Raw genomic sequence first — 24,761 nt, forward strand, 5'->3', positions numbered from 1 at the left:
TCAATGTACTTGTGTTGAAATTATGTTGCCAAGATTTAGCCTGGATTATAAAAGTAGTTCATCTTTTCAATTCATAAAATTTAAGTGGTGACTAAATTCTTCTACAAATGAATCCTTTTTGGCAATACATTCAGTGGGTCTAGTTTAAAATTCAGTAATGCTGATAGAGTTGCGGTTATGTGGTTACCATTTGCAAGCATTTAATATTGTTCTCACTGTTTTCCAATTTCACGCCTTTTCCTTTGACTTTCTCCATCACACTGTAATCGTTCGTGCAATTTCTTGCTGTATTGTTCAGTGGGCCATTGTGATTGCCTACTCTTGGGCAGAGGTTAATTGGCAATTTTGAGACTGGATTTTACAGGACATTATGCTCCCCACTGTCTACACCCCCAGCACAGAGATTGAACATGGCCCATGAATAGGCCAGCTAAAACAGAGCTATTTTACACTTTAATGGTTCAGCATGAGACTTCTGTCTCTATGAGATTGGCCGGCCATTGTGTAGTTGGAGTGAAGCAAGGTTTGAGTGGTGGCCACTGCTGGGTCTACAGCCAGAAGAGAGGATTGGAGAAGCTGGATGAAAGGAAGTATGGAGAGTTGACAGGGCACAGCTGGCAACAAAGCGGGTGAGGACCCTGGCCTGAGAGGGATGCGTGGTCTTGAGGGGTGACTCCAATGGGCATCGGGCAACAGTAAAGGCACCAGTCTAATTAATAAAAGCCAGCAGGTTATCCAGTTTGGGCATCCTTTCTCGAAGGATAAAGTAGATATTTTCTAATTAGAGATGTTATTTCACACTTCAGGAGCAGCCGGAAAGCAAATTGGATGTGAATGATAGACTATGTGGAAAGTTTTTGCTCACTGGACGTGGTAATGGTTTGGAGGAGATTTCCAACACTTTAGAGATTTTTGTTTTGTTCCACTACCTTAGTGATCTACACTACTCTGCTGTCAGGTCTCACAGCATGGGAACAGCTTATGCAGCTCAACCTTGAGCCAAGATGAGGACCAACTTGAGCAACACCAGAAGGAACCTTCACCTGATGCTCAAAGGATGTGATAACCCCACTTTCAGTAAACAGACATTGGGTCAGCTTTTCAGACATGACTGAGGGGTAGTAATGTCACAGGAGGGCTCCAATTTTGTTGCCAGACTCCAGGGCACTGCAGATATCAGCAGTCACAATACCCCCTTCCAAAAGAAGCACGTGGACAGGTATTGCCAATGACTATAACTGTACACCATAGCCCTGAAAGTCTTCACCTCTAGCTCCCTCCAGGGATTAGCTGGAGACTGCTGTGGCATTTCAAAACCTGCTGGACACAAGTGCATCTCCCAGGTAACCAATACGATGTTTGCCAGAGCCACCACTCATCCAGGAGAAAGTGAGGACTGCAGATACTGGAGATCAGAGCTGAAAATGTGTTGCTGGAAAAGCGCAGCAGGTTGCTGGATGCTGCCTGACCTGCTGCGCTTTTCCAGCCACACATTTTCAGCCCACCACTCATCCAATCTAGTGTTGATTAAAGAGATTTACTGCAGGCTGAGTTTGCATAAATTGAGCCACTAGGTATCATTCGAGGCATACTCTGATCTCCTCAGAGAATTCTTCAAACAAGATATCGCTCCAGTAATATTTAGCTGATATGTAATTGGTGGAAGGTTAACATGCACGTCCTTGCATACTACTCTAGCAGCTGCCATGATGTCTTCGTTCTGGGTTCGGTCACATCTCTAACACATCTTCCCAACTCCAAACAGATCAGACTGGAGTACATTCCTCAGCATGTTTTCCTGGACATTGGAAGTGCCAGGCTGCAATATTTGTTTGTTGACAGCCACTTGTAGTAGGAGACCTGTAAGTTTCAGACAGACTGTCACTGTGTTGATAGTCTTCCAACAGTCCTGCCTGCATGGAATCCTCCATGACACCTGTGAGAAACCCTCCAACTGAAGAACAGGAAAGAGCCAACCAAAGTCACATGACCAGAAGAGTGGTCACAGAGGAAGCGATTGGATTACTGCGGATATCGTTCAGGTACCTGGACAAGGTCTCAATGTGTATTTCAGTGTTCACCAGCACAGGTGTCTCAAGTAGACGTGATCCGCTGTGCCATGCATGGAATAGTACAGCAGTGACTTTAGAAGGATAAATTCAAACAGCATAGAAACAGATCTTTCAGTCAAACCAGTCTATGCTGACCATAATCCCAATTAAACTAATATCACCTGCCTGCATTTGACCCATTTCCCTTCAAACCTTTCCTATTCATATACTTATCCAGATGCCTATTAAATGTTGTAGCTGTACCCACATCCACCACTTCCTTTGGAAGTTCATTCCACACATTAACCACTCTCCGTGTAAAGCAAAAATGAAAAAAATGCCTCTTGCATTTTTTTTTAAATCTTCTTCCTCTCACCTTAAAAACACACCCTCTCATCTTGAAATCCTCCACCCTAGGGAAAAGACACCTGCTATTTATCTTACCTATACCCTTCATGATTTTATAAACCCCTCAACAGTTAAGGTGACCCCTTAAGGTCACCCCTCAAGCTCCTATGGTCCAGTGAAAAAAGTCCCAGACTATCTAACCTCTCCTTACAACTCAAACCTTCCATTCTTGGCAACATCCTGATAAGTCTTTTCTGAACCATCTCCAGCTTAATAATATCCTTCCTATAACAAGGTGACCAGAACTGAACACACTACAGAAGAGGCCTTACTTCAAAATGATGTCCCAACTCCTATATTTGAAGAGCTAAGCAATGAAGGCAAGCATTTCTTAACCACCCTGTCTACATGTGATGCAAGCTTTAAAGAACCATGTACCTGAACCCCTGGATCTTTCTGGTCTACAACACTACTCAAAGCCTTATTTTTAATTATGAGTCTTGCCCTTGTTTGTTTTACTAAAATGTAATACCTCCCCATTATCTAAATTAAACTCCATCTGCAACTCCTCAACCCATTGACCCAATTGATCAAAATCTCTTTGTAATCTTAGATAATCTTCTTCACTGTCTACTATACCAGTAATTTTGGAAGATGATAATTCCTCCATATTTTCAGAGGAGAAAGATGATGAGGAAGATCCTCATGAGATAAAAGTTGTTGCAGCCTTTAATACACTCTGTCAATCACAATTCAGTTGGCCTGTATAAGTGTATGACACACCCCAGTAACTGAATCTACTGCCGAAATCCCCTTCTCACAAACATAAAATATTTCCAGACAAAACTCACTCAATTCTTCAAGATACCCCCAAACCCACTTACCTTGTGGGAAAGTGGTGTCTATTTATTGATTGCTGCAGTCCCAGCATTTTCCTCAAGGCTGATGGCTTCTTAGCAGATACGAGGGAACATAGCGAAGAAGAGTGATAGAGCTTGAAATTAAGTTTCTGATGCTTTGACATAGACAATAAAATTCACACAGCCATACTTGTATACAGCCATGTGATACCCTTTCTCAAACTACCAATCACATTTTCCTTTTCTTATCATTAATCTTATGAGGATTAACTCTTTTAGGTTTAACAGCTGGTTGCTCGTTCGCCTACTTGGATTTCAAAACAGTCCTGACCAAGTTTCTCAGGTTTTGAGGCTCATGAGGGTTCTGACCCATGCAGGTCAGGCCATCAGGACAGGAATCAGTATGTGGGAATCTGGCTGGGGATGTGGGGAAAAGAGGAAGAAATAGAAGTTCCTTTAGTAGTCCCACTTCCAAGTGCTGTGCCTCATCTTCTGTTTCACAGCCTAATCATACTTCCCCGCATTTCAAGGTGTGGAGAGAATTTGGCTGAGGAAGGGTCACTTGACCCTAAATGTTACCTCTAATTTCTCTCCACAACTGCTGCCAGACCTGCTAAGCTTTTCCAGCAATCTCTGACTTTGCTGTTGGCTGCATTTCAATTTGGCACTAAACTGCCAAGGACAGGCGTTCCCCCATGCTATTTCATCTAGCAGACTGAGGACTGAGTCTCATCGGCATTGCACGACTCCAAATGCCAGGCCAGAAAGCCAGGGTGGCCCACTAACACTCATTGGAGGATTTCCAGTTATATTTTGTGGCACTTTGCCACTCCAAGAACTGGCAGCTCTACAGATTTAGCAGTGCCACCCAGAGCAGGGGCCATTGTTGGGACTGTAGCAATCAATAAATCAACACCACTTTCCCACAAGGTAAGTTGGTTTGGGGGTAACTAGCGTGCACATTGACTGAGGGTGACTGAGGGGGAAATGGTGAGGATAGGAAGGTTATCTTCGCCAGGCTGGTCCTGAAGTTGGAGAACCCCTCCATGGTCACAGCGCCTGATCAGAAAAGCCCCCACCCCTCCCTCATACCAGCTCACAGACAGGCTTTAGTGGGTGGGATCTCCAAATGGCTGAATGCCCTGCACCCACAAGCAAAATGCGAAAGACAGTGGGAAAGGACTGTGGGTCTCAATTGGCCTCTAGTCCAGAAGGCTGTCCTGCCCCTTCTGCAATACTGATAAAGTACCATGGCATCAGGGAGGCAATAGGCATTTCATTCCATCTTCCCTCACTACGTTATGGTACCTGTCTGGCTCCCAGACTGTGTATAAGGGTCTAGTTAAATTCAGCCTTAGGTGTGTACAGGCCATTGATGCAGGTCAGCATGCACGTACTTGTCTAATGCATGTGATAGTCGGTTCCAGTTCCCAATCTTTCCCTGAAAGTGGACATTAGTGCAATGCCTTGTGACATTGTCACTCACACTTGAAATGCTTTCCTTCACTTTCTCTCCAATGTCACACAATTCTTTGGAAATGCTCATCAAACCTCTCGCATTTTGTATGGTTGCTCCAGAATGATCCCTTCTATCCATCTACTCCCAGCTAAGGGGAGCTTGGAATATTCTTCAAGACTTCCAATGGGGTCGCTCCAGTACAGTCTCTGACTTCAGCACTTGCAGCTGATGTGTGGCTCACACTGTTATCATGTTGTTAGCTTCCTTGGAGGCCTCGCCAAGAAGTGTGTGTTCAAACTGGTGAAAGGCACTCATTAGTATTGTGATAATGCTTTCTCAGAATGTACAGTCTCCACTGGAATGCCATGGCTTCCTTCCATTAACTTTTCTTATCCTGATGAGCTGAGGGGCTGTATCTGTGTGCGACATGCCAGACTTCTGAGACAGACTTCCGAACCCTTGTCTGCTCAGCTCCAGAAACTGGCGTCTCCTTCCTGCCTCATGATGTCAGTGTTCCTCTGTGAACCCTTACGGATTGCACTATGACCTTCAGGGATGCCTCAGAAATGAGACCATAGGCTTCCAACTATCATTGCCCACCCCTACCTCCTCCCCCCCACTTTCTCTTCTAACAGTTCTATAATGAGCCTATACATATTATGGGCCTTCAGCTATCTATCAACCTGCTCACCTATTACAACTGGATGGGAAACCCAGAAGGAGGATGCTAATGCCATGGCTCAGATACTAACAGTTGGCAGAGCCCATTCCAAAAACATCAGTTCTTGAGACATTGCCAGCATCCCTCAATGCAAGAAGGTCTAAATGTTAAGATTCTGCCTGAAGGTTTTAAACATATGTCCGGGTGAAAGAGTTTGGCTCTGTACTAAATTCTTAAACAACCCCAGCACAAGCTCATCTACACATGCCTTATTTGATTGTCCTCTTTCTTCAGACATTTGCTGAGAATATCATGTCCATAGGAATAATGATATGAATAACGACATGCTGCTTCTAAATAACTGAGTTACTTCCATGTCACCTTTTTTATAAAGTAGTGTACATGTGGAGCAATATCTAACTTTCTTGTCTCTGTATCAATTATGATAGGACTCCTGGCACAAAAGCATTACAGATACCGATCAGCCCATGTATGAGCATGTATCATGCAGTTTGGTTGGTCTACGAGTATTTCTTCTGTTAAGCACCTTTATCAGTTTTGTCTGTGAGAACTTGACTCACACAATTTCAGTCTTTGGCCTTTTTATACAACCTTATGGTCAAACAGTGCCCATTAATCCAACTAAGGTGTACACAGGATAGCTTCTATAAATGCTAACCATGAAACAATTTGAGTACTAAGGGTACACCTTGTAGCATGCCTCCCCTTTTGAACATTTTATCTTACTTTAGCTAACCCTCTCCACACTAATCCTGCTGAGGACAGGAAAATGACTGGAAGATGGCCAATGAAGTCTGGGTAATTAAATCTGCTAAGGTCAGGATAAATTACGACAAAACTAGGTTACTGTTTGTATAATTACTGCCCCAAGCTAAAATCAAGGTGTATATTTTTTTTAAATCTCTCGATGTTTGTGAATTCTACCTCTTCCCCTGAGGACATGAAATACTTCCAGGAAAAAGTGAGGACTGCAGATGCTGGAGACCAGAGTTGAAAAATGTAGTGCTGGAAAAACACAGCAGGCCAGGCAGCATCTGAGGAGCAGGAGAATCAACGTTTTGGGCATAAGCTCTTCTTCAGGAAATACTTCCAGCCAGCATTTGATAACTCAATAGACTGATGTTACTAACTTGGAACAGTAACTTGACAGGCAATGAGTCTGATGCATTTGATCTATTTTAACCAATGTTTGTGTTATTTTAACAGCAAGAATGTTGCATTTAAAGAGAAAGCTGAACTATATGTGGTGTTGTACTGCCACATTTAGGCTGCAACAGAGATTTAGTGCAATAAATGATTTCCGTTATAAAATTAAAGGAAACTCATAATCCACAATATTCACCCAGTATTCTTAAGTTCTTGTATAGAATATGGACTTCACCATTCAAGGCAGTATTTATTGCTCTTCCCTAATCAGCTTGAGAATCTGGCACCTTCTTGGCCTGCTGTGGGTTATATGGTGTCAGGAGGGAGTTCCAGGATTTTCACCCAACACAATAAAGGAATAACACTATAGGCGGGGGGGGGGGGGCGGTGGTGAAAGTGTATTGTTAATGTTACTGGAATAGTACTAATGCATGAGTTCAAGTCCCATGACAACTGATGAAATTTAAACCCAATTGATGGATAAACCAAATACAGACTGAGTGACCACTTTTCAGAACACCTTGGGTCCATGCATAAGCATGACCCCAACCTCCCCTTGGTCGGTCATTTTAATACAGCATCCTGCTTGCATGCTCACTTGTCTGTCCTCGGCATGCTGCAGCACTCCAGTGAATCACAGCACAAAGTGGAGGAACAACATCTCATCTTCAGACTAGGCACTTTAGTGATAATAACTAGCCTTCTGGACTTCATATCGATTTCACTTCAGGTTGATGAACCCAATTGCATTCCTTCCCTTTCTTTTGCCATTACTTGTTGTATTCTCTGTCACCATGTCCTCTCTCCCCGCACTCCAAAATGGAGTATCTGTTGTTTCTTGTTTGGCAATTAGAGACACCATTGTTTGGTCATTCTCAAATTCCTAACACTTAATTTGCACTATCTACACCCTCTCTTCCCCAGCACTCCACCCCATCCCACTATTGCATAAATGCTGCTCCCTCCACGCATCATGTCAGTTCTGATGAAGAGTCATCTAGATTTGAAACATTAGCTTGCTCTCTCTCCACAGATGGTGCCTGACCTGTTGTGATTTCCAGCATTATTTTGTTTTCAGTACAGATTCCAGCATCTGTGGTAATTTTCTCCTAACAAAAATCTGGGATTTAAAGCTAGTCTCTGATTGTCATAGAAACCCATGTATTCACTGATATCCTTTGAGGGAAGGAAATATGTTATCTTTACAGGTGTTTTCTATGTTAGTCCATGTGATATATACTACAGAGTTGGATCTATATTGAGGTAGATATTTGGAAGGTTATTAGCAACTGACCATGTCAATTAATATAACATCTCAGTTTTACATGTATAATCTGGATTATGTGCTTATTTAGATTGCTATATTTTATACACATAATTTACTGTCCAACTGAATGGAACCTCATTTTATGGAGACCTCTTTTATTTTAGAGTGTCACATGTCATGACGTTATCTAGATGACATCATGACATGTGACACTCTAAAATAAAAGAGGTAAATATATGGTATCTTCTTGGAATTTGTGTACCTCCCTTGTACTCATGGAAGAATAGGAAACCTGTGTTGATAAATATTCACATAAGTATTCTCTGTCTAAATTAAGGCAACACTTTGGCACATGTACAAAACAATGATGGATAATTATCACAACTCAGCTGTGTAGCTTCACTCAGTAGTTGAAGTTGCATGTTGGCCAGACCAGTTAAGTCAACTAGGAGAAAGTGAGGACTGCAGATATGGAGATCAGAGTCGAAGAGTGTAGTGCTGGAAAAGCACAGCCGGTTAGGTAGCATCTGAGGAGCAGGAGAATCGACGTTTCGAGCATAAGCTCTTCATCAGTCCTGATGAAGGGCTTATGACTGAAACATTGATTCTCCTGCTCCTCGGATGCTACATGACCGGCTATGCTTTTCAAGCACCACACTCTTCAACTCAGACCAGTTACATGTTTCATTTGTCATTATGGACAATCTGTATCCTGCATTATGGTTGGATCGAGTGCGATACCAGCATCCTCCTCTTTTATGAAGGATGTTTGCTTGTGTACTATTTGGATGTGTTGTCTTTTCATCTTAGAATTTGACCATTGTTTGTGCCAATGTTTTATTACCTGGGTTGGATACAACATTGTAGTATTTTTCTAAGAACCCCTATGAAGGTCTTGAACTGTGATGATTTGATCCGACTCAGGTTTGAATAACAATCTACACATTGTGTGATCATGCTGTGGTACCATTTTCTGCCTTCTTTCCTACAATGGATTGTGTACATGTTGGGTGAGAAGAATGTGAAATAGATCCGTCTTCAGATGCAAAGGCTGCTGGTGAGGGTAGATCATTGCCCTGAGGAGTAGCTTGTAGGTTTAATGTGACAATCTGGAACATTGGCAAATCACTTTGTATTTAGTGATCATGCATTTCAATGAATAATGGACCAGTACACTGAGAATAATGAGGAGAGGAGTTAATGTGTCGAATACCCCAAATCCTGCACATCTCAGAAGGATGCATTAGTGTATGGCAGCCTGCTGTTGGACACAATTTGCTGAGGAATATCAAACATGCTGGATATGGTGGTTAATTTGTCAACAAGTATTGCAATATTGGTACCTTTGATTTGTTCCACAAAAGGAAATTTAGTGAAATGATCAGTCACCAGAATGTATTCATATCCTTGGACTAGAAAATAACAATTATGATTTTGTACTGTGTGGTTCAGAAGAAATTATATGTGGAATAAGAGGTTCTTCCAATTATTCAGATTGATGGAGTTGGCATGTTTCACATGATTTGATAAGTTGATCAATGTCCAAATAGATTCACACGCCCAATCTTTTGGATTTTTTTCGGCACCCATCTGATGCGTGTGCACAGTCAAGCGTATTTTGATATGAAATTTGGGGAATAACCACATTACATTCCTGGAGAGTCCTACATCATCTCTGAATGATGAAAAAAAGAATATGCTTGCTCAGGGACTTGTTGAATGTGATCAGAATATCTGCTGATGTTCAGCTTGAGCTATTGGACCAAAGGGTCTGTTTCTGTGCTATATAACTCTATGACTCTAAGAATGGAGAATGTATGACCATGGAGGGTGGCATTGATCGAGCTGTTGTGGGAGTACGAATGTGTAAATTATAGGGTGTTGTAGAAAATGTAAGCTGTGAAGCCAAGAAGAAATGTACATTCCAGGCAATTTCAAATTTAATCATTTAGGTGAATGAGAAGTCAAGGTACATTTTCAAGGACTGAGTTGTTTAGGAATAGGACTTCATTCTGTGTATAGGCAGCAAGTTTCAAGTAAATTTTAGATAAAGCTAAATAGAGTTGATTTTGAAAAGACTTGGCAAGTCAAAATGACATTGTGAGGTAAATGTGAGCTGTCAGCATCAGCAGAATTGTATTCAAATATATTCTATAAACTCATGGTCTGGCATATCTCCAAACTCTAATATTATCATCAAATCAAGATCAATTCTAGTTCAATGAAGATTGCAGGAGGACATGCAAAGTGTAGCATCAGGCGTACCTGCATCAGTCCAGTGAAACTACAATGCAGGATTATTTGTGTGCCAAACAGCAGAAACTGTATGTAATGGACAGGGCTAAGTAATTCCAAAACTAATAGATCATATCCTAGTTTTGCAGTTCTGCATATCTGGTTGTAAGTGATGGTAGACAATTGAACAACTAACAGGAGAAGATCCCTACCTTCAGCAGTGGGAGAGCCCAGCACATCAATATAACAATAAGGTTGAGTTATTTGCAACCATCTTCAATCAGAAGTTCTGAGTGGATTAACCATCTTGACCTCCTGATGAGTTCACTAGCATCATCATTTTCAAACAATGTGATTCAGTTCACGTGCTATGAAGAAATGACTGAAGGCACTGTACACTACAAAGAATGGGAGGAGAAAGTGAGGACTGCAAATGCTGGAGATCAGAGCTGAAAATATGTTGCTGGAAAAGCGCAGCAGGTCAGGCAGCATCCAAGGAACAGGAGAATCAACGTTTCGGGCTGAAGAAGGGCTTATGCCCGAAACGTCGATTCTCCTGTTCCTGGGATGCTGCCTGACCTGCTGCACTTTTCCAGCAACACAGTTTCAACTACAAAGAATGGGCTCTGCCAATATTTTGACGTTGTGTTCTAGAACTAGCCAGTCTTTAGCCAGAATCTATTCTAGCATATGGCCAACAATATGGAAAATTGAACTGGCAAGTCTTCTTCACAAAATCATGGAAAAATCTAACCCAATATTTGCCATCCCTTTTAGTCTGTTCTCAATCATCAGCAACATGATGGAAAGTGTTGATAGTGCACTTACTCAGCAATAATCTGCTATCTGGCCCACTCACTTTAGATTCTGCAAGGTCGCCTCAGTTCCTGACCTCATCACAGGTTTGGTTCAAATGTGGACAAACAGCTGAACTCAACAGGTTTGGTGAGAGTGACTGTCCTTGACAACAAGATAACATTAGTCAGGCCTTGAAACAAGGATCCCCAGCAGAACAGGAGTAATACCTCATGCAATGGAAGATAGTATGGTTTTTTGGAAGAATCATTTCAGATCCAGGTCATCACAGTATTATTTCCTCAGGGTAGTTCTAGGCCCAGCCATCTGCTTCATAAGTGATCTTCCCTCACTAAACCAGAAGGTGGATGTTTACAGATAATTGCACAATATTCAGCATTACTTGTGTAATCAGATTGTGAAGGAGTCCGTTTATTTCCCAAAAAAACCTCAAATGTCCAGGCTTGGACTAATAATTAGGAAGTAATATTCACATCACCCAAGAACCAGATAATGACCATCTTTGCTGTACTTTCAATGGCATTACCCTAAATCCCTGATTATCAATATTCCAGGGGTTAAAATTGACCAGACTTTTTCTGGATCAGCCAGATAAATACTGTGGCTACAAGAGCAGGTCAGAGGTTGGGAATTCTACAGCAAGTAACTCAATTCCAAATCTTACATAGCCTCATCACTATTATAAATTCCATGTGTGATGGAATTCTCTGTGCTTGCCTCCAAACTTGACAGCTTCTAGGACAAAGCAGACCATCTGATCGACAGCAGATCCACCACCTTCAACATTCTACCCTGCACCACTGATACATAGTGACATCATTGTGTACCTTCTACAAGATGCACTTTCCATGCAAGGAATGGAGGTATATGGACCAAGGGCAGACAGAAAGGAATAGTTTAATTTGGCATGTTCCTGTGCTGTACTGTTCTATGTTCTAAACTCTCCAATATTTAGCACCTAGGAAAACAGAAGCTACATGGAAACACCATCACTTGAACGTACCCCTCCAAGCAACATAATATTCTATTTTTTTCCCATGGGTGTTGTTTGCTGTCCTAATATCTCCTGATTTGGTGACCATGGTTTTATGCCTCTGTAAAATGTTTTAGGGACATAATTATGCATTGAACATGAAAATTAAATACCAGTTATTACTGATGGAGCAAAACAATTGTAGGTCATTGAAAGTGAGAGTGACTGTTCCTGGCCACAGAGCTCATACTTCAAATATACCGATATTGAAATGCTAGCTCCTGAGGATGTGCATTGTCCAAACTAACTCTAACCTTAAATTTCATTGTTAGCAAAAGAAGCAACTTACATTTAAATATTTGAAAGTACAGGAATATTTCTTCAATTACCAAAAGCTACTCAATAAATAAAGGTTTTGATGAAACTAGTTACAAAACGATATCCAATCCAAAAATAACTTGAAATAATTTCTGCATTAATATCCAATACAAACTGCTGCAGATTTGACAGACTGTTATTCAAATTGTGGTTCATGCTTTTTATATTGTACAACATCTACAAACGGGACAGCCACTCAATATGGAAATAGCATATTGGAGTTTGCAGCAGAGCAAGGACATCCTTTGGACTTGCAAGTGTGAGCAGCAAAGACAGAAAATCAAAGCAAGATAATGAGATTAACTTATCTTGGTTTATTTATGAAGCTTATTTGCAAAGCATTCATTAATATTATTTAATAGTATATAGACAAAATACTATCCCAGTGCACAATAATAGTATATTATATTATCTGCTAATGAAGAATAATTATGGAACAAGAGGATCTAATAAAGCAATAATGAAGAAAAAGTGCATGTTATTAGTGGCAGGTTCCAAATTCAAAGTGGCTATATAATAGAGAATTATGTCACTGTGTCTAAAGATGATGAATGTTACCAAGAAAAGCAATAACTTTGTATATGAGGAGAGCTACAAAGTGACTTACAGTAGAATTGATTCAGTTTTGGTGAAATGCTAGCATGATAATATTAGTAATTTTATATGGATCAAGTTTATTTGATGAAGATAACAGCAGCTACCAGAAATGCATACAATGAAAACATTGGGATATAGTATCAAAAAGATGAATCTTCATTGAGTTCAAGGCAATTATCAACATTTATGAAGGGGATTTCAAAAGTTGATTAAGGTACTTTGTTTGTTATGCTATGGATGCAAATACCAGAAAATGCACATTGAAAATTTGAGTAGCAGGTTAATAGACTCATAGAATGAGTTATAAAGATTGATCCTTGAAGCAGACAAAAATACATAGATTCATGTGGAAAACTAAATATGCTTCTGGAGACACTCAGGAAATGGTGGAAAAAAATGCATCAAAGTTCTGTTATTCCCACATAAAAGATTATTTTGTTCTCATGACTTAAGACCTTTCCTACCTTTTCAATCTTGTCCAAGGCTTTTCAGCATCTGTTTAACATGGTTCTTACTGAAATCCAAACATTTTGGCTTTAAAGTATTTTAAATATAGCCTGCGTCTAATTTGAAAGTCAATATTTTTCCTGTTATACCATGCAGAAAAGGGTAAATCCATCAAGTTTTCACCTTTTTGTAATTTTAACCAGCTCTTTTGGGAAAGTGTCAAGGATATCAAACCAAAAGCAACAAGTTTTTCTCTACATTTGAATATTGCCTCCCAATAATGTCACTGAAATCTGATTGCCATTTTATTTTCTGCCTGAGCAGGAAAGTTACAGTTCCTTGGCTTTCACCTGCAACAGATCAGGTTATACAATGAAAATTAAAGTCTGAAGAAAAGTATGTTTTCTGTTTCCTTTATTGAAACCAGGAGAGCCAGGCATGTTTCTCTAGGTCCCAGAATAAAACCTAGAATTTGCATATCTCAGGCTGCTGCTTGAACCTTACTTCTAAAAAATGAGATCCTGTGAAATGGCCCCAAACTCTGAACCTACCACATCCAACATGCAGCATGACGGATGTGAGTCTGGACTTGGCTGTGTATGAAAGTTTGCACGGTTAGCTGTGCCAATTTGTTAGCAACATCCTGCTTCTTGGTGAACTTTCTCAAGGCGGGATGAAGTTTGGTAAAGCTACCTGTCTGAGGTCACAAGTAGCTAATAATGTCAGATAAATATTAAAGGCTCATTGTCAGACGTTAGCTGTTATGTTCGAAATGGCTTACAGGACCCCTGAGGCATCGGGCATGAGGCGACCTAGATGTAGGTAGCCCACTAGTGGTAGACCTGGGAAAAGCAGGTGTTGCAGACTCCCTACTTACCTGGACACAGCTTCAGGCACTTTTCTGGACCAGACTCCTTCACAGCGATGATAACCTTGCATTTGATGTTAGATATAGGTCACCTTGATAAAGACACCCTCTTTCTCCTTTCCCTCAAGAGCAGGTTCTCTCCTTCATACTAAAGTGCCTTCAATTGACCTTCCACAAATGAGACCCTGTATCCCCATTCTTTCTTGTCCTTAAATGAACCTGCCACTAAGTAGTCAATTCTGGGAGAACACTGCCAGACACTGTTTCCCACAAATGGGGTTTTAACCAAAAAGCCATTCCCACGTATCCATGTGCAGTTTCTGAATGATCTCTACAGGAGATCAGACCATGATATGGATGAGACTCTGGCATTAAAGTAGTCTATTCTCATGATATCCTATCCAAAAATAGCTTGAAATAATTTCTGCATTAATATCCAATACAAACTGCTGCAGATTTGAAAGACTGTTATTCAAATTGTGGTTCATGCTTTTTATATTGTACAACACCTTCAAACAGGACAGCCACTCAATATGGAAATAACGTATTGGAGTTTGCAGCAGAGCAAGGACATCCTTTGGACTTGCAAGTGTGAGCAGCAAAGACAGAAAATCAAAACAAGATAATGAGATTAACTTATCTTGGTTTATTTACGAAGCGTATTCGCAAAGCATTCATTAATATTATTTAATTGTATATAGACAAAATACTATTCCGGGTGACTCTGAACTGTCTTCTGAGTAATTAGGGATGAGCAATAAATGCTGCCAACATTGCTCACATCTGTGAATGAATCAGGAAAAAATCAAATCTTCCTTCATTGTCAAAACAGCAGAATGGAAAGGTAAATAACCACGTGAAAGATTGAAGTTTAAGGACCACAAAGATCTCAGCTTGATCCTTGGCACATCCTGAGTTAGCTATTCAAGGCAGAGATCCTGTTAAATTCAGACCAGTGACCTTTCTAACTAGTGATTTAAAAGTGTGAAGCAGAAGAACAACAAATAACAGGGAGAGATGTCAGCTGTTGAAAAGCAAAGGTGTAATATGGCATTTCTCATAGCTCGTATACTGAAGATGCTAGAAAGCAAAAATAACAAGAAAATTAGTGCAAAGCAGGAGAGACAACAAAAATACTTATAACTTTTTATATATAACACCTTTTCATGAAACAAAAGGTCACGTGACACTTCACAGCAGCATTTTAAAACAAAGTTTGATATTGAGCCATTTAGTTCTATTAACCTGATCAAAAACCTGGTAACAAAGCTAGGTTGTAAAGAGATTCTTAAAGGAGAAAGAGAATGAATAGGCCAAGAGGTTTAGAAAGAGAATTTGAAACATTAAAGCCTTCTCAACTGAAGGCATAGCTACGATTGATGGAACAATTAAATTCACAAATGGGGATGAAGTCAGAACTAAAGGAGTGCAGGTAACTTGGAAGGTTATGAGACTGGAGACCATTACAGAGATACTGACTCATGAGACCATGGAGAGTCTGGAGACTTTACAGGGATACTGACTGGTGAGACCATGGAGAGACTGGAGGCCATTACAGAGATACTGACTGGTGAAACCATGGAGAATCTGGACACTATTACAGAGATACTGACTGGTGAGACCATGGAGAGACTGGAGGTTATTACAGAGATACTGACTAGTGAGACCATGAAGAGAATTAAAAAGAAAAGTGAAAATTTTAAATTTGAAGTATCTCTTACCAAGCAACCAATATATAGGTCAGTGACACCAGTGATGAGTGAACAGAACTTGAGCCAGTAAGGACTCGAGAAACTGGGAAGTCAGCCATGATGAATTGTAATAGTGAAGCAGAGAGCAAGTTGAAATGACTTCACAGAGGCTGGTATCCCATCACCAAGTCACCCTTTATTTATATGTGGCGAGTCCTTGACATTGATCCAGATCTCAGAGTGAACAGAACCTCTGACACTCCTGTTTCTGTCTGTCAGTCAAGGTTCCCTGATTGGACCAGATTAACAGCCCCAATCAAGGAACTTATGTTGTATGAGGTCCACCTGGCTGACGACCTTACAGTTATTATAGGGGGAAAGAAATGTCAATGAGTTCTTCAACAATAGCTGCATGATGCAGGGATGGAGTCAGTTGATTCTTATGTAAGTGGAAATAGGCAGTTGTAGTGATGATGTGGAAATATATGAACACCTCAGTCCATTAACTGAAAGAGAGAAAATGATAGGTTAATCTCGCAGTTAATACCTTTCATCAAAGATGACATGGTTTTAATTTGAGTGATGCTCTCTTTTACAAATTAAAATAGAATGAGATGTTCACAGATGCACAGATAAAGCCTCAACTATTAACTGAGGCCATTGAAACAGGCCCAGTGCTTTGTCAATGGGGCTCTTGTGTGTCTGTTAAGTGCTTTTAGAAATGTATGTTGCAAATTATCCTTGCAAGATGAAATACTGAGAATATAATAATGGAAAAGGCCAGCTTTGAAATTGTGATTTTTACTTAACTGCAATATGTTAATAATCTGACATTTTACCAGTCACTGATATTGATACACATGATTTATGAGATTTGTCGCTGTTCCATATATAATTCTTGGCCGTCTTTGACAGAATACAGTTCTCTTAACAAATGTGAACTAAATTGTATTCTATAATTGAATATGTCAAAGCCTGTATGTATATAATTCACAGTCTGCATTATGACACATGACACACACACAAAATTGCATTGACCTCCAGAATTTGTTTAAAAAGTGTACGTAATTTCCTGGGTTAATCTGGTTCATACAGTTATCAGAAAACTATTCCACAAATGACTTAGAGTTCACTTAAAATGAGATAATGCCATGGCAAATGTTTCATCAATTTCAATGTATAAGTGGCCATAAATTTACTTTATTTAGCGCATTCTACTTGCAACTCTTGTTCCTAGACTGGAAAACTGGTGATTTAACTGAGGAAAGAAGAACCTTGGGGAGAGGGCAAGTGACTTCAAATAACTGCTTGATGTCCTTTTTCATGTCTCACTGGGAACAACAATGGACATGAAAAGTTGCAGCTTTATCGTTGTTGGTGTTTGATGCCCACACTTGTTGGAGTCACAGAAAAACCAAAACTGCTTTACCAATTCTAGTGTGATTTTGATCTCTACATTTTCTGTATTACTGTCCTTGAAATTATGCATTCTAGGTGTGACAAATGGTTGACCTCTTTGATGTTCTGTTACCTAATGATGTCAGGGTGAGTAGTGATTTTCATATGGAGATCCAGATTTGAGAAGACGAGGGACCTGATCAACTAGAACTGAATGGTAACTCCTCATGTTAAAAAAAAACTCCACTCAAGGATTTTATTTTTGTCCTGAGCAAGTGTCATCCTTGTTCTGTGGGACTACCACATGAGAACAGATTTGGAGTTAGAAATCAGGCTCTGGGCATTTTTAAAGACTTCACAGTCACCAAGTCCTTAAAAGACAAAGTTAGAACATGTTTCTTCTGCAGCTGTTGTCTTTTTTATGTCTTCTACATTAGAATAATACAGAACTTCAATATCAGAAGCAAGTTTCAGATAAATGATCAATGGCCATTGTCCATCCAGAATGGCTTAAAGCTAAAAAGCCAATGTTTTAAAAAAGATTATGGCTGTTTGCACTCATTTGTGGTTAACTGATCTTTTCAGCTCTTCTTAGTGATGCATTGCTCTTGGAAATGAGAATGCTAGGGATTTACTGTCTGTATATCCGACAGATAACATTCATCCTGATATGTCCATTTTAAATGGACTGCAATAGTTCAAAAAGACGGCTCACCATCACATTCCCTAAGATGGGCAAAAATGACAGTGACACCCACATCCCCAAATTGAGTAATTTAAAAAAGTTCAGGAGAATGATGGCATTCTAGACTACTCATTTCAAACTTGCTGAATGCTTAAGATTGCCTGTGTTGACTAAGCAAAGGTCACGTGACTCTTGAGAAACATCATAACCACCTTGACGGCCCTTTTTATTTAATAAAGACTGTTCCAGAAGTTTTCATGGGTATACACACAATGTTTGAAGTTATGAATACAACATGACTGTTATTATTTGATCTTTTACATATTTATAATAAAAATTGGGGAAAAAGTACATTACAAACTATTTCCAATTGAAAATTGCAACAGTGTTAAACTTATCTTCATATATCATGTTTCATTCTTGGTTGTCTCCATACAATTGTAACTCTTTTTACTTACAACATGCATTTCATGTCAATCATATCTCCTAAGGGCAAAACATTTCAAGTTCAACATTTCAGCAAGTGTAACAGTAATAAACTTTTCTCTACACATTGTTTTCTACTTTAAAATGTCTCAATAAAATGTCAATACTCATCATGTTCAGAGTGTACATTCCATGTGTGACTCACAGTCTGAGAGGCTCAACAGTTTCCTGCACAATGGTGTACTATGGCGAAAGGACCTTTAGAAAGCAGTTTTTCCCCTTTGCGACACAGCAATATCTGACCCAAGCTTTAGGATATCCCTCAGCCAGTTTCAACACTTAGTCAAGAATAATTCTTTGCACTGGAAGACCAATAGTTTCAAACAGACCAGAGGCAAATTTTCACCAAGTTGATAGTCCCATAACCGCAGTTGATTTTTGTCTTGGACTGCATCCCTGGAATCTGCCCTTGGAACATAGAGTCCCATGTCATGGAGCTGCTTTAGAGAAACCTCAACAAAAACCACTGCATCTCTTTTCAGAATTTCTTTCCAAAAACACATTCCTCAAGGGAGCGGACAACAATCATAGTTGCCTTATTAAAGCCACCTTGAGGACAACATGAGGAGGGTTTGAGATTCTAGGATTGTAGGAAGTATCTGGCAGGAAGGGTGTTGTTTTACTAGCAAGCAAACTGTATCTTGGTGCTTTTCTGTAAGTTCTGGCAAATGCCAAATGACTTTGACAATCTGCTCATGGAATTCAGTGACAAGGTCTGCCATCTCTGTTTTCCACATGGTTGCCAGGGCATTGTGCTGACTACTTGTAGTCAAAGGTATTTTTGCATAAATGTCTCCAATAAGGTATGGCATGGTCTTGGAGTATTCTGTTGCAATGTGACCAGATCCACCAGAGATAGACAGGTAGAACCTCAGTGTGGTGATTGCACATTGAATGTCCATGTATAAGTCAATGCGACTGGGGCCATCAGGATGAGAATGACTTTGGGTACGTTTTCTCCCCCTCTATGTAGAGGCTTGAGCATCATGTCTCTAAGAATACAGTTGATTTTCAACCTCGAGATAAAGTGGTAGATGGCTCAGGTGATCACCATAGCGAGGAGAAGTATAGGCTAGAACTGTGTCACATGTAACAATGCTGACGATGCCTTGTACATGAACCAGTTTCTTACCTGCAGCTACTTACACCTTCCAGGATTTAGTGCATGCCCTGTGCTCCTCACACCATATTCCCAATATGATCAGATAATCTGACTTGGTGAAAATTGTGCTCTGCATTTACCTACATAAGATTACATTTAATAACAAACATCAAATGCTGGCAAGTGGGACTAGATTAGGATATCTGGTCAGCATTCATGAGTTGGACCGAAGGATTTGTTTCCATGCTGTACATATTTATCAGTGGCAGCTCAATCTGAGACATATTAAGGAGATGTTATTTAAATTAAGGTGATTACTTAGAGTCATAGAGCTGTCCAGCATGGAAACAGACCCTTCGGTCCAATTTATCCATGCTGACCAGATATCCTAAAACAATTCAGTCCCATTTGTCAGCATTTGGTCCATATCTCTCTAAACCTTTCCTATTCAAAGACCCATCCATATGCTTTTTAAATGTTGTAATTGTATCAGCCACCAGCATTTCCTCTGGCAGCTCATTCCATACATGCACCACCCTCTGTGTGAAAACATTTCCCCTTAAGTCCCTTTTAAGTCTTTCCCCTCTCATTTTAAACCTATGCCTTCTAGTTCAGGACTCCCCCACTCCAGGGAAAAGACCATGTCAATTTATCCTATCCATGCCCCTCATGATTTTATAAACTCTATAAGGTCACCCCTCAGCCTCTGATGCTCCAGGATAGATATCTCCAACCTATTCAGCCTCTCCCTAAAGATCAAACCCTCCGTCCCTGGCAACATCCTTGTAAATCTTTTCAGAACTCTTTCAAGTTTCACAACATTCTTCCTATAGGAGTATTCCAAAAGTGGCCTAACTAATGTCCTGTACAGTCACGGCATGACCTCCCAACTTCTGTACTGAATGCACTGACCAATAAAGGCAAGCATACCAAATGCTTTCTTCACTATCCTGTCTCTCTGTGACTCTACTTTGAAAGAACTATGAACCTGCACTCCAAGGTCTCTTTGTTCAACAACACTCCGCAGGACCTTACCATTAAGTGTATATGTCCTGCCCTAATTTGCTTTCTCACATTTATCTAAATTCAACTCCGTCTGCCACTCCTTGGCCCATTGGACCATCTGATCAAGGTCCCATTGTACTCTGAGATAACCTTCTTGGCTGTCCACTACACTGCCAACTTTGATGTCATGTGTAAACTTCCTAACTATACTTCTTATGTTCGCATCCAATCATTTATATAAATGACAAAAAGCAGTGGATCTAGCATTGATCCTTCTGGCACAATGCTGGTCACAGGCCTCTAGTCTGAAAAGCAATCCTCCTCCACCACCCTCTGTCTGCCAGTTCTGTATCCAAATGGCTAGTTCTCCCTGTTTTCCATATGATCATACTTGCTAAACAGTCTACCATGCAGAACCTTGTCAAACACCTTACTTAAGTCCAAAATAGATCACATCCACTGCTCTACCTTCATCAATCCTCTTCCTTACTTCTTCAAAAAACTCAAGTTAGTGAGACACGATTTCCCACGTACAAATCCATGCTGACTATCCCTAATCAATCCTTGCCTTTCCAAAAACATATAAATCCTGTCCGTCAGAAACCCCTTCAACAACTTGCCTACCATTGATGTCAGGCTCAGCGGTCTATAGTTCCCTGGCTTTTGCTTACCACCTTTCTTAAATAGTGGCGCAACATTAGCCAACATACAGTCTTCCAGCACCTCATCTGTGGCTATGGTCCCGGGGATTTGTTGACCTTTATGCATATTAAGACATCCAGTACCACTTCCTCTGTACTATGGATATTTTTCAAGATGTCACTATTTATTTCCCCAAGTTCTGTAGCTTCCATATGCTTCTCCACAATAAACACTGTTGCAAAATACTCATTTAGTATGTCCCTCATCTCCTGCAGTTCCACACATAGGTATCCTTGCTGATCTTTAAAGAGTCCTATTCTCTCCCTAGTTACTCTTTTGTCCTTGATGCATTTGTAGAGTCTCTTTGATTCTCCTTAACCCTACTTGCCAAATCTATCTCATGTCCCCTTTTTGCCCTCCTGATTTCCCTCTTAAGTATACTTTTACTGCTTTTATCTTCATCTACGGATTCACTCGACCCCTGCTGTCAATACCTGACCTATGCATCCTTCTTTTTCTTGACCAAAACCTCAGTTTCTGTTATTAAAATTGCAAGGACATAAAAAATGGACATTTCCTTATTCCAATGGTCTTGGTGCAGTGCAGCACTTTCCAAATGTACCAGTCAGGGAAATATGGATTGTAGACTGTTTTATTCAATGTAATTAAATCAGGGTGTGGGTTCTGTAATAAGTTGATAATACTTCCAGTCAATTCATTCCTCTATTGTGGATTTCATCCAGCTATTCCATCTTCTGCAGAAAGATCTTGCTAAGTTTCTTCTCAACCCCCCATCCCCAAAAGTAAATCAAGCAAAACTGCCAAAAACCTTATTAATCGTATGTTCTACATTACACATACTTGATTGATTATCTTCTGAGGAGAAAGTGAGGACTGCAGATGCTGGAGATCAGAGCTGAAAATGTGTTGCTGGAAAAGCGCAGCAGGTCAGGCAGCATCCAAGGAGCAGGAGAATCGACGTTCCTGAAGAAGGGCTCATGCCTGAAACGTCGATTCTCCTGCTCCTTGGATGCTGCCTGACCAGCTGTGCTTTTCCAGCAACACATTTTCAGCGCTGATTATCTTCCGAACCAAGATATTAGAGCTGAAGAGAAATATCCCATTTCTACATAGCTTTCAATCGTCTGTTGCATTTATTGTAACAACTCTCATCACACTTCTATTAGTCTAATCACTTTTACACATAGTGCTTAAGCAACACAATATTAATTATTTCTTCCATTCTTTAGTGGAAGGTAGACAAGGTCGAACAGATTATGCAATACCATGGACAGCCATAGACTCCGTACGATGTTCTTTACTACAATATGTTATGATTATTCAAGCAATATTAACTAAAGGGGTACAAAAGCTGAACAGAAAGATGTCCTAAAGGACTTATGAATCATGAGCATCTCATCAATTTCTCTCAATAGAGCATTCACAGTATGAAAAATTGGGCTAGTTGAGCATGCTCAGTATATTAAGAAGAAAAGTACATTGCAATGGGATTTTTTTTCTGATTGCCAGCAGATTTCTTTTAGCTGACAGTTAAATGAGACGGGCAAGGTTTTCACCAATTGTTAAACACGTATTTTGCAAGGTTAAGAAATCCAGACCCCTGAGGATAAGACCTTGAGCTTTCCCTTCTAACACCTAAGCAATAAAATTCAATTGGTCAGGCACATACATATAAACTTATAAATAAGAAGCAGGAGTAGGCCAATCAGCTGCTCTAGCCAGTTCTGCTATTCATGGCTGATCTCATTGTGTTCTTAATTCTAAATTCTTGCCTTCCCCAATGACCTTTGACTTCCTTGCAGAAAATTGATGTTAGTAGATTAGCTGCCTGTTCAGCACCATTGCTTTGACAAGGAACATTGACTGAATTAGAAAGAACATTTAAAAAAACACAGTTTGAAGAATTGCATAACAAAATCATGGGATAAAATTGTATTTTCTTGAAATGAAATGAATATGAAACTAATATTTTCTGTCTCTGATTGTCCACAGGTGCTATCTTGAAGATGCTGCTTCAAAGGGAGCGTGGCTGAACCGGTCCAGCATCATTTTTGCAGGGAATGACAAATGGTCCGTGGATCCACGGGTGTCTATCGCATCAGGTGGTAAACGGGAATATAGTCTGCAGATTCAGAAAGTAGAAATCACTGACGATGGCCCATATACCTGCTCAGTCCAGACCCAGCATAATCCTAAAACATCACAAATGCATTTGATAGTACAAGGTAAGTTATTTGAAAATATTTCAAGTTTTGGGAACTTCGCATGAGTTCATCAAGATTCAAAATCAGAGGAACAGAATCACTTCTATTAATTGGAAGCTACTTCAGCAGTATATAATATTGATTACCGACAAATATACTTTACTCCAAATTCTTTTTTAGTCTCCTTTGACTTGTTCCAAAGGCAATGATGCCTTCTGATATTGATGCAAGAGGCCATTCTGCTGAATGATTTAGATATTATAAAGGAGACCTTATAGGCGTAACTTGTATTCATTCGAAGATGTAGCAGTGATGAGTGGGTCGTGATCAGATCAAGCTGACCTTTTTTCCCTTTAGTCCAGGAGCATTAAAACTAATTCTAACTGAGCTGACATTTGCAAATTCAGCAAAGAATGAATTTGAACCTGAAACTGTCAAGGTCAAATTCACACTAAGTAGCACTTTCATAACTGATGAATACTACAAATTGACTTTAAAATAATTTTTATGGCATTGCTAAAATTCAAAACAGAACTGAGACTATAAATGCATTAGAAACAAGAGGCAAAACATTTTAGGCCCAGAGCTTTCAGGAGAGTGGGTAAATGGTAGGGAACCTAATTAGACAGGAGTCAAAGCATAATTTCTCTCTGGTGAGTCATTTTTTGCTATTAAATGCTCAGAATCTTGCAGGCAGGATGGTTTTTCTGCCTCCTGTTTGGCATTCATTAGCATGTCATGAAAATTTGTTCATACTCCAGAACACTGGAACTATGTTTACAGTTGCAATCATGTTTGGTAAAAGCCAGAAACATGTTCACAATTATGACCATATTACCACTCTGATGAATATAGACTTCTACAGTTACTTGCCTCCCTCAGAACCAAGTCATTTCTTTGCACAAAGGCTTGCAATGTAATGGGTGAAGCTTTTCCTAGTCAAACACCTCATGAAAAGACTGTTAAATGCAGCCTTGCTTGTCATTATTAACCACTTACAGTATAAGGATGAAGCCTGTCCAAGTCAACAAACCTGTCCAAGTGAAGCAGCCATTTTGGAAGATGTCAGCAAATCTAAGTGAGGCAGAGTGTAAAAGGGGCCTGAAGTCATTTGGAAACATTACAGCTAAGGGTCAGGTAAGAGTCATCTGGGTAAGGAAAATTAGGAATGGAACTTGTTTATTGGAGACATTGGAAAGATCCTGGGGAATAGAAAGCAGAGGGGAGAATCACAGTGATAGGGACAATGGGAAGAAAGAAGGGTCTGAGCTGCACATTTAGTGTGGGGATCACAATGGGGTAACTGGTGTATTTGGAAGGAAGAACAAGCAGGTGAATTGAATAAGGGGTGGTGTGAGGCTCAGGTTGTGCATGAGAATCGAGATGGGAATGAGATCAGA

General features: G+C 40.1%; 1 protein-coding gene across 1 annotated transcript in view; it reads left to right on the forward strand.

Annotated features, from left to right (window-relative positions):
* negr1 (neuronal growth regulator 1) overlaps positions 1–24,761 on the forward strand; it is a 553,533-nt gene that overhangs the window by 348,886 nt on the left and 179,886 nt on the right. Inside the window, exon 2 of the mRNA XM_043699331.2 lies at positions 23,150–23,382. Coding sequence (XP_043555266.1) covers positions 23,150–23,382 — 233 coding nt within the window. The remainder of the gene's footprint in view (positions 1–23,149; positions 23,383–24,761) is intronic.

This window comes from Chiloscyllium plagiosum, unplaced genomic scaffold, assembly GCF_037043375.1.
Source record: "Chiloscyllium plagiosum isolate Xiang-an unplaced genomic scaffold, Cpla_swu_hap1 HiC_scaffold_9, whole genome shotgun sequence".
Classification (NCBI taxonomy): domain Eukaryota; kingdom Metazoa; phylum Chordata; class Chondrichthyes; order Orectolobiformes; family Hemiscylliidae; genus Chiloscyllium; species Chiloscyllium plagiosum.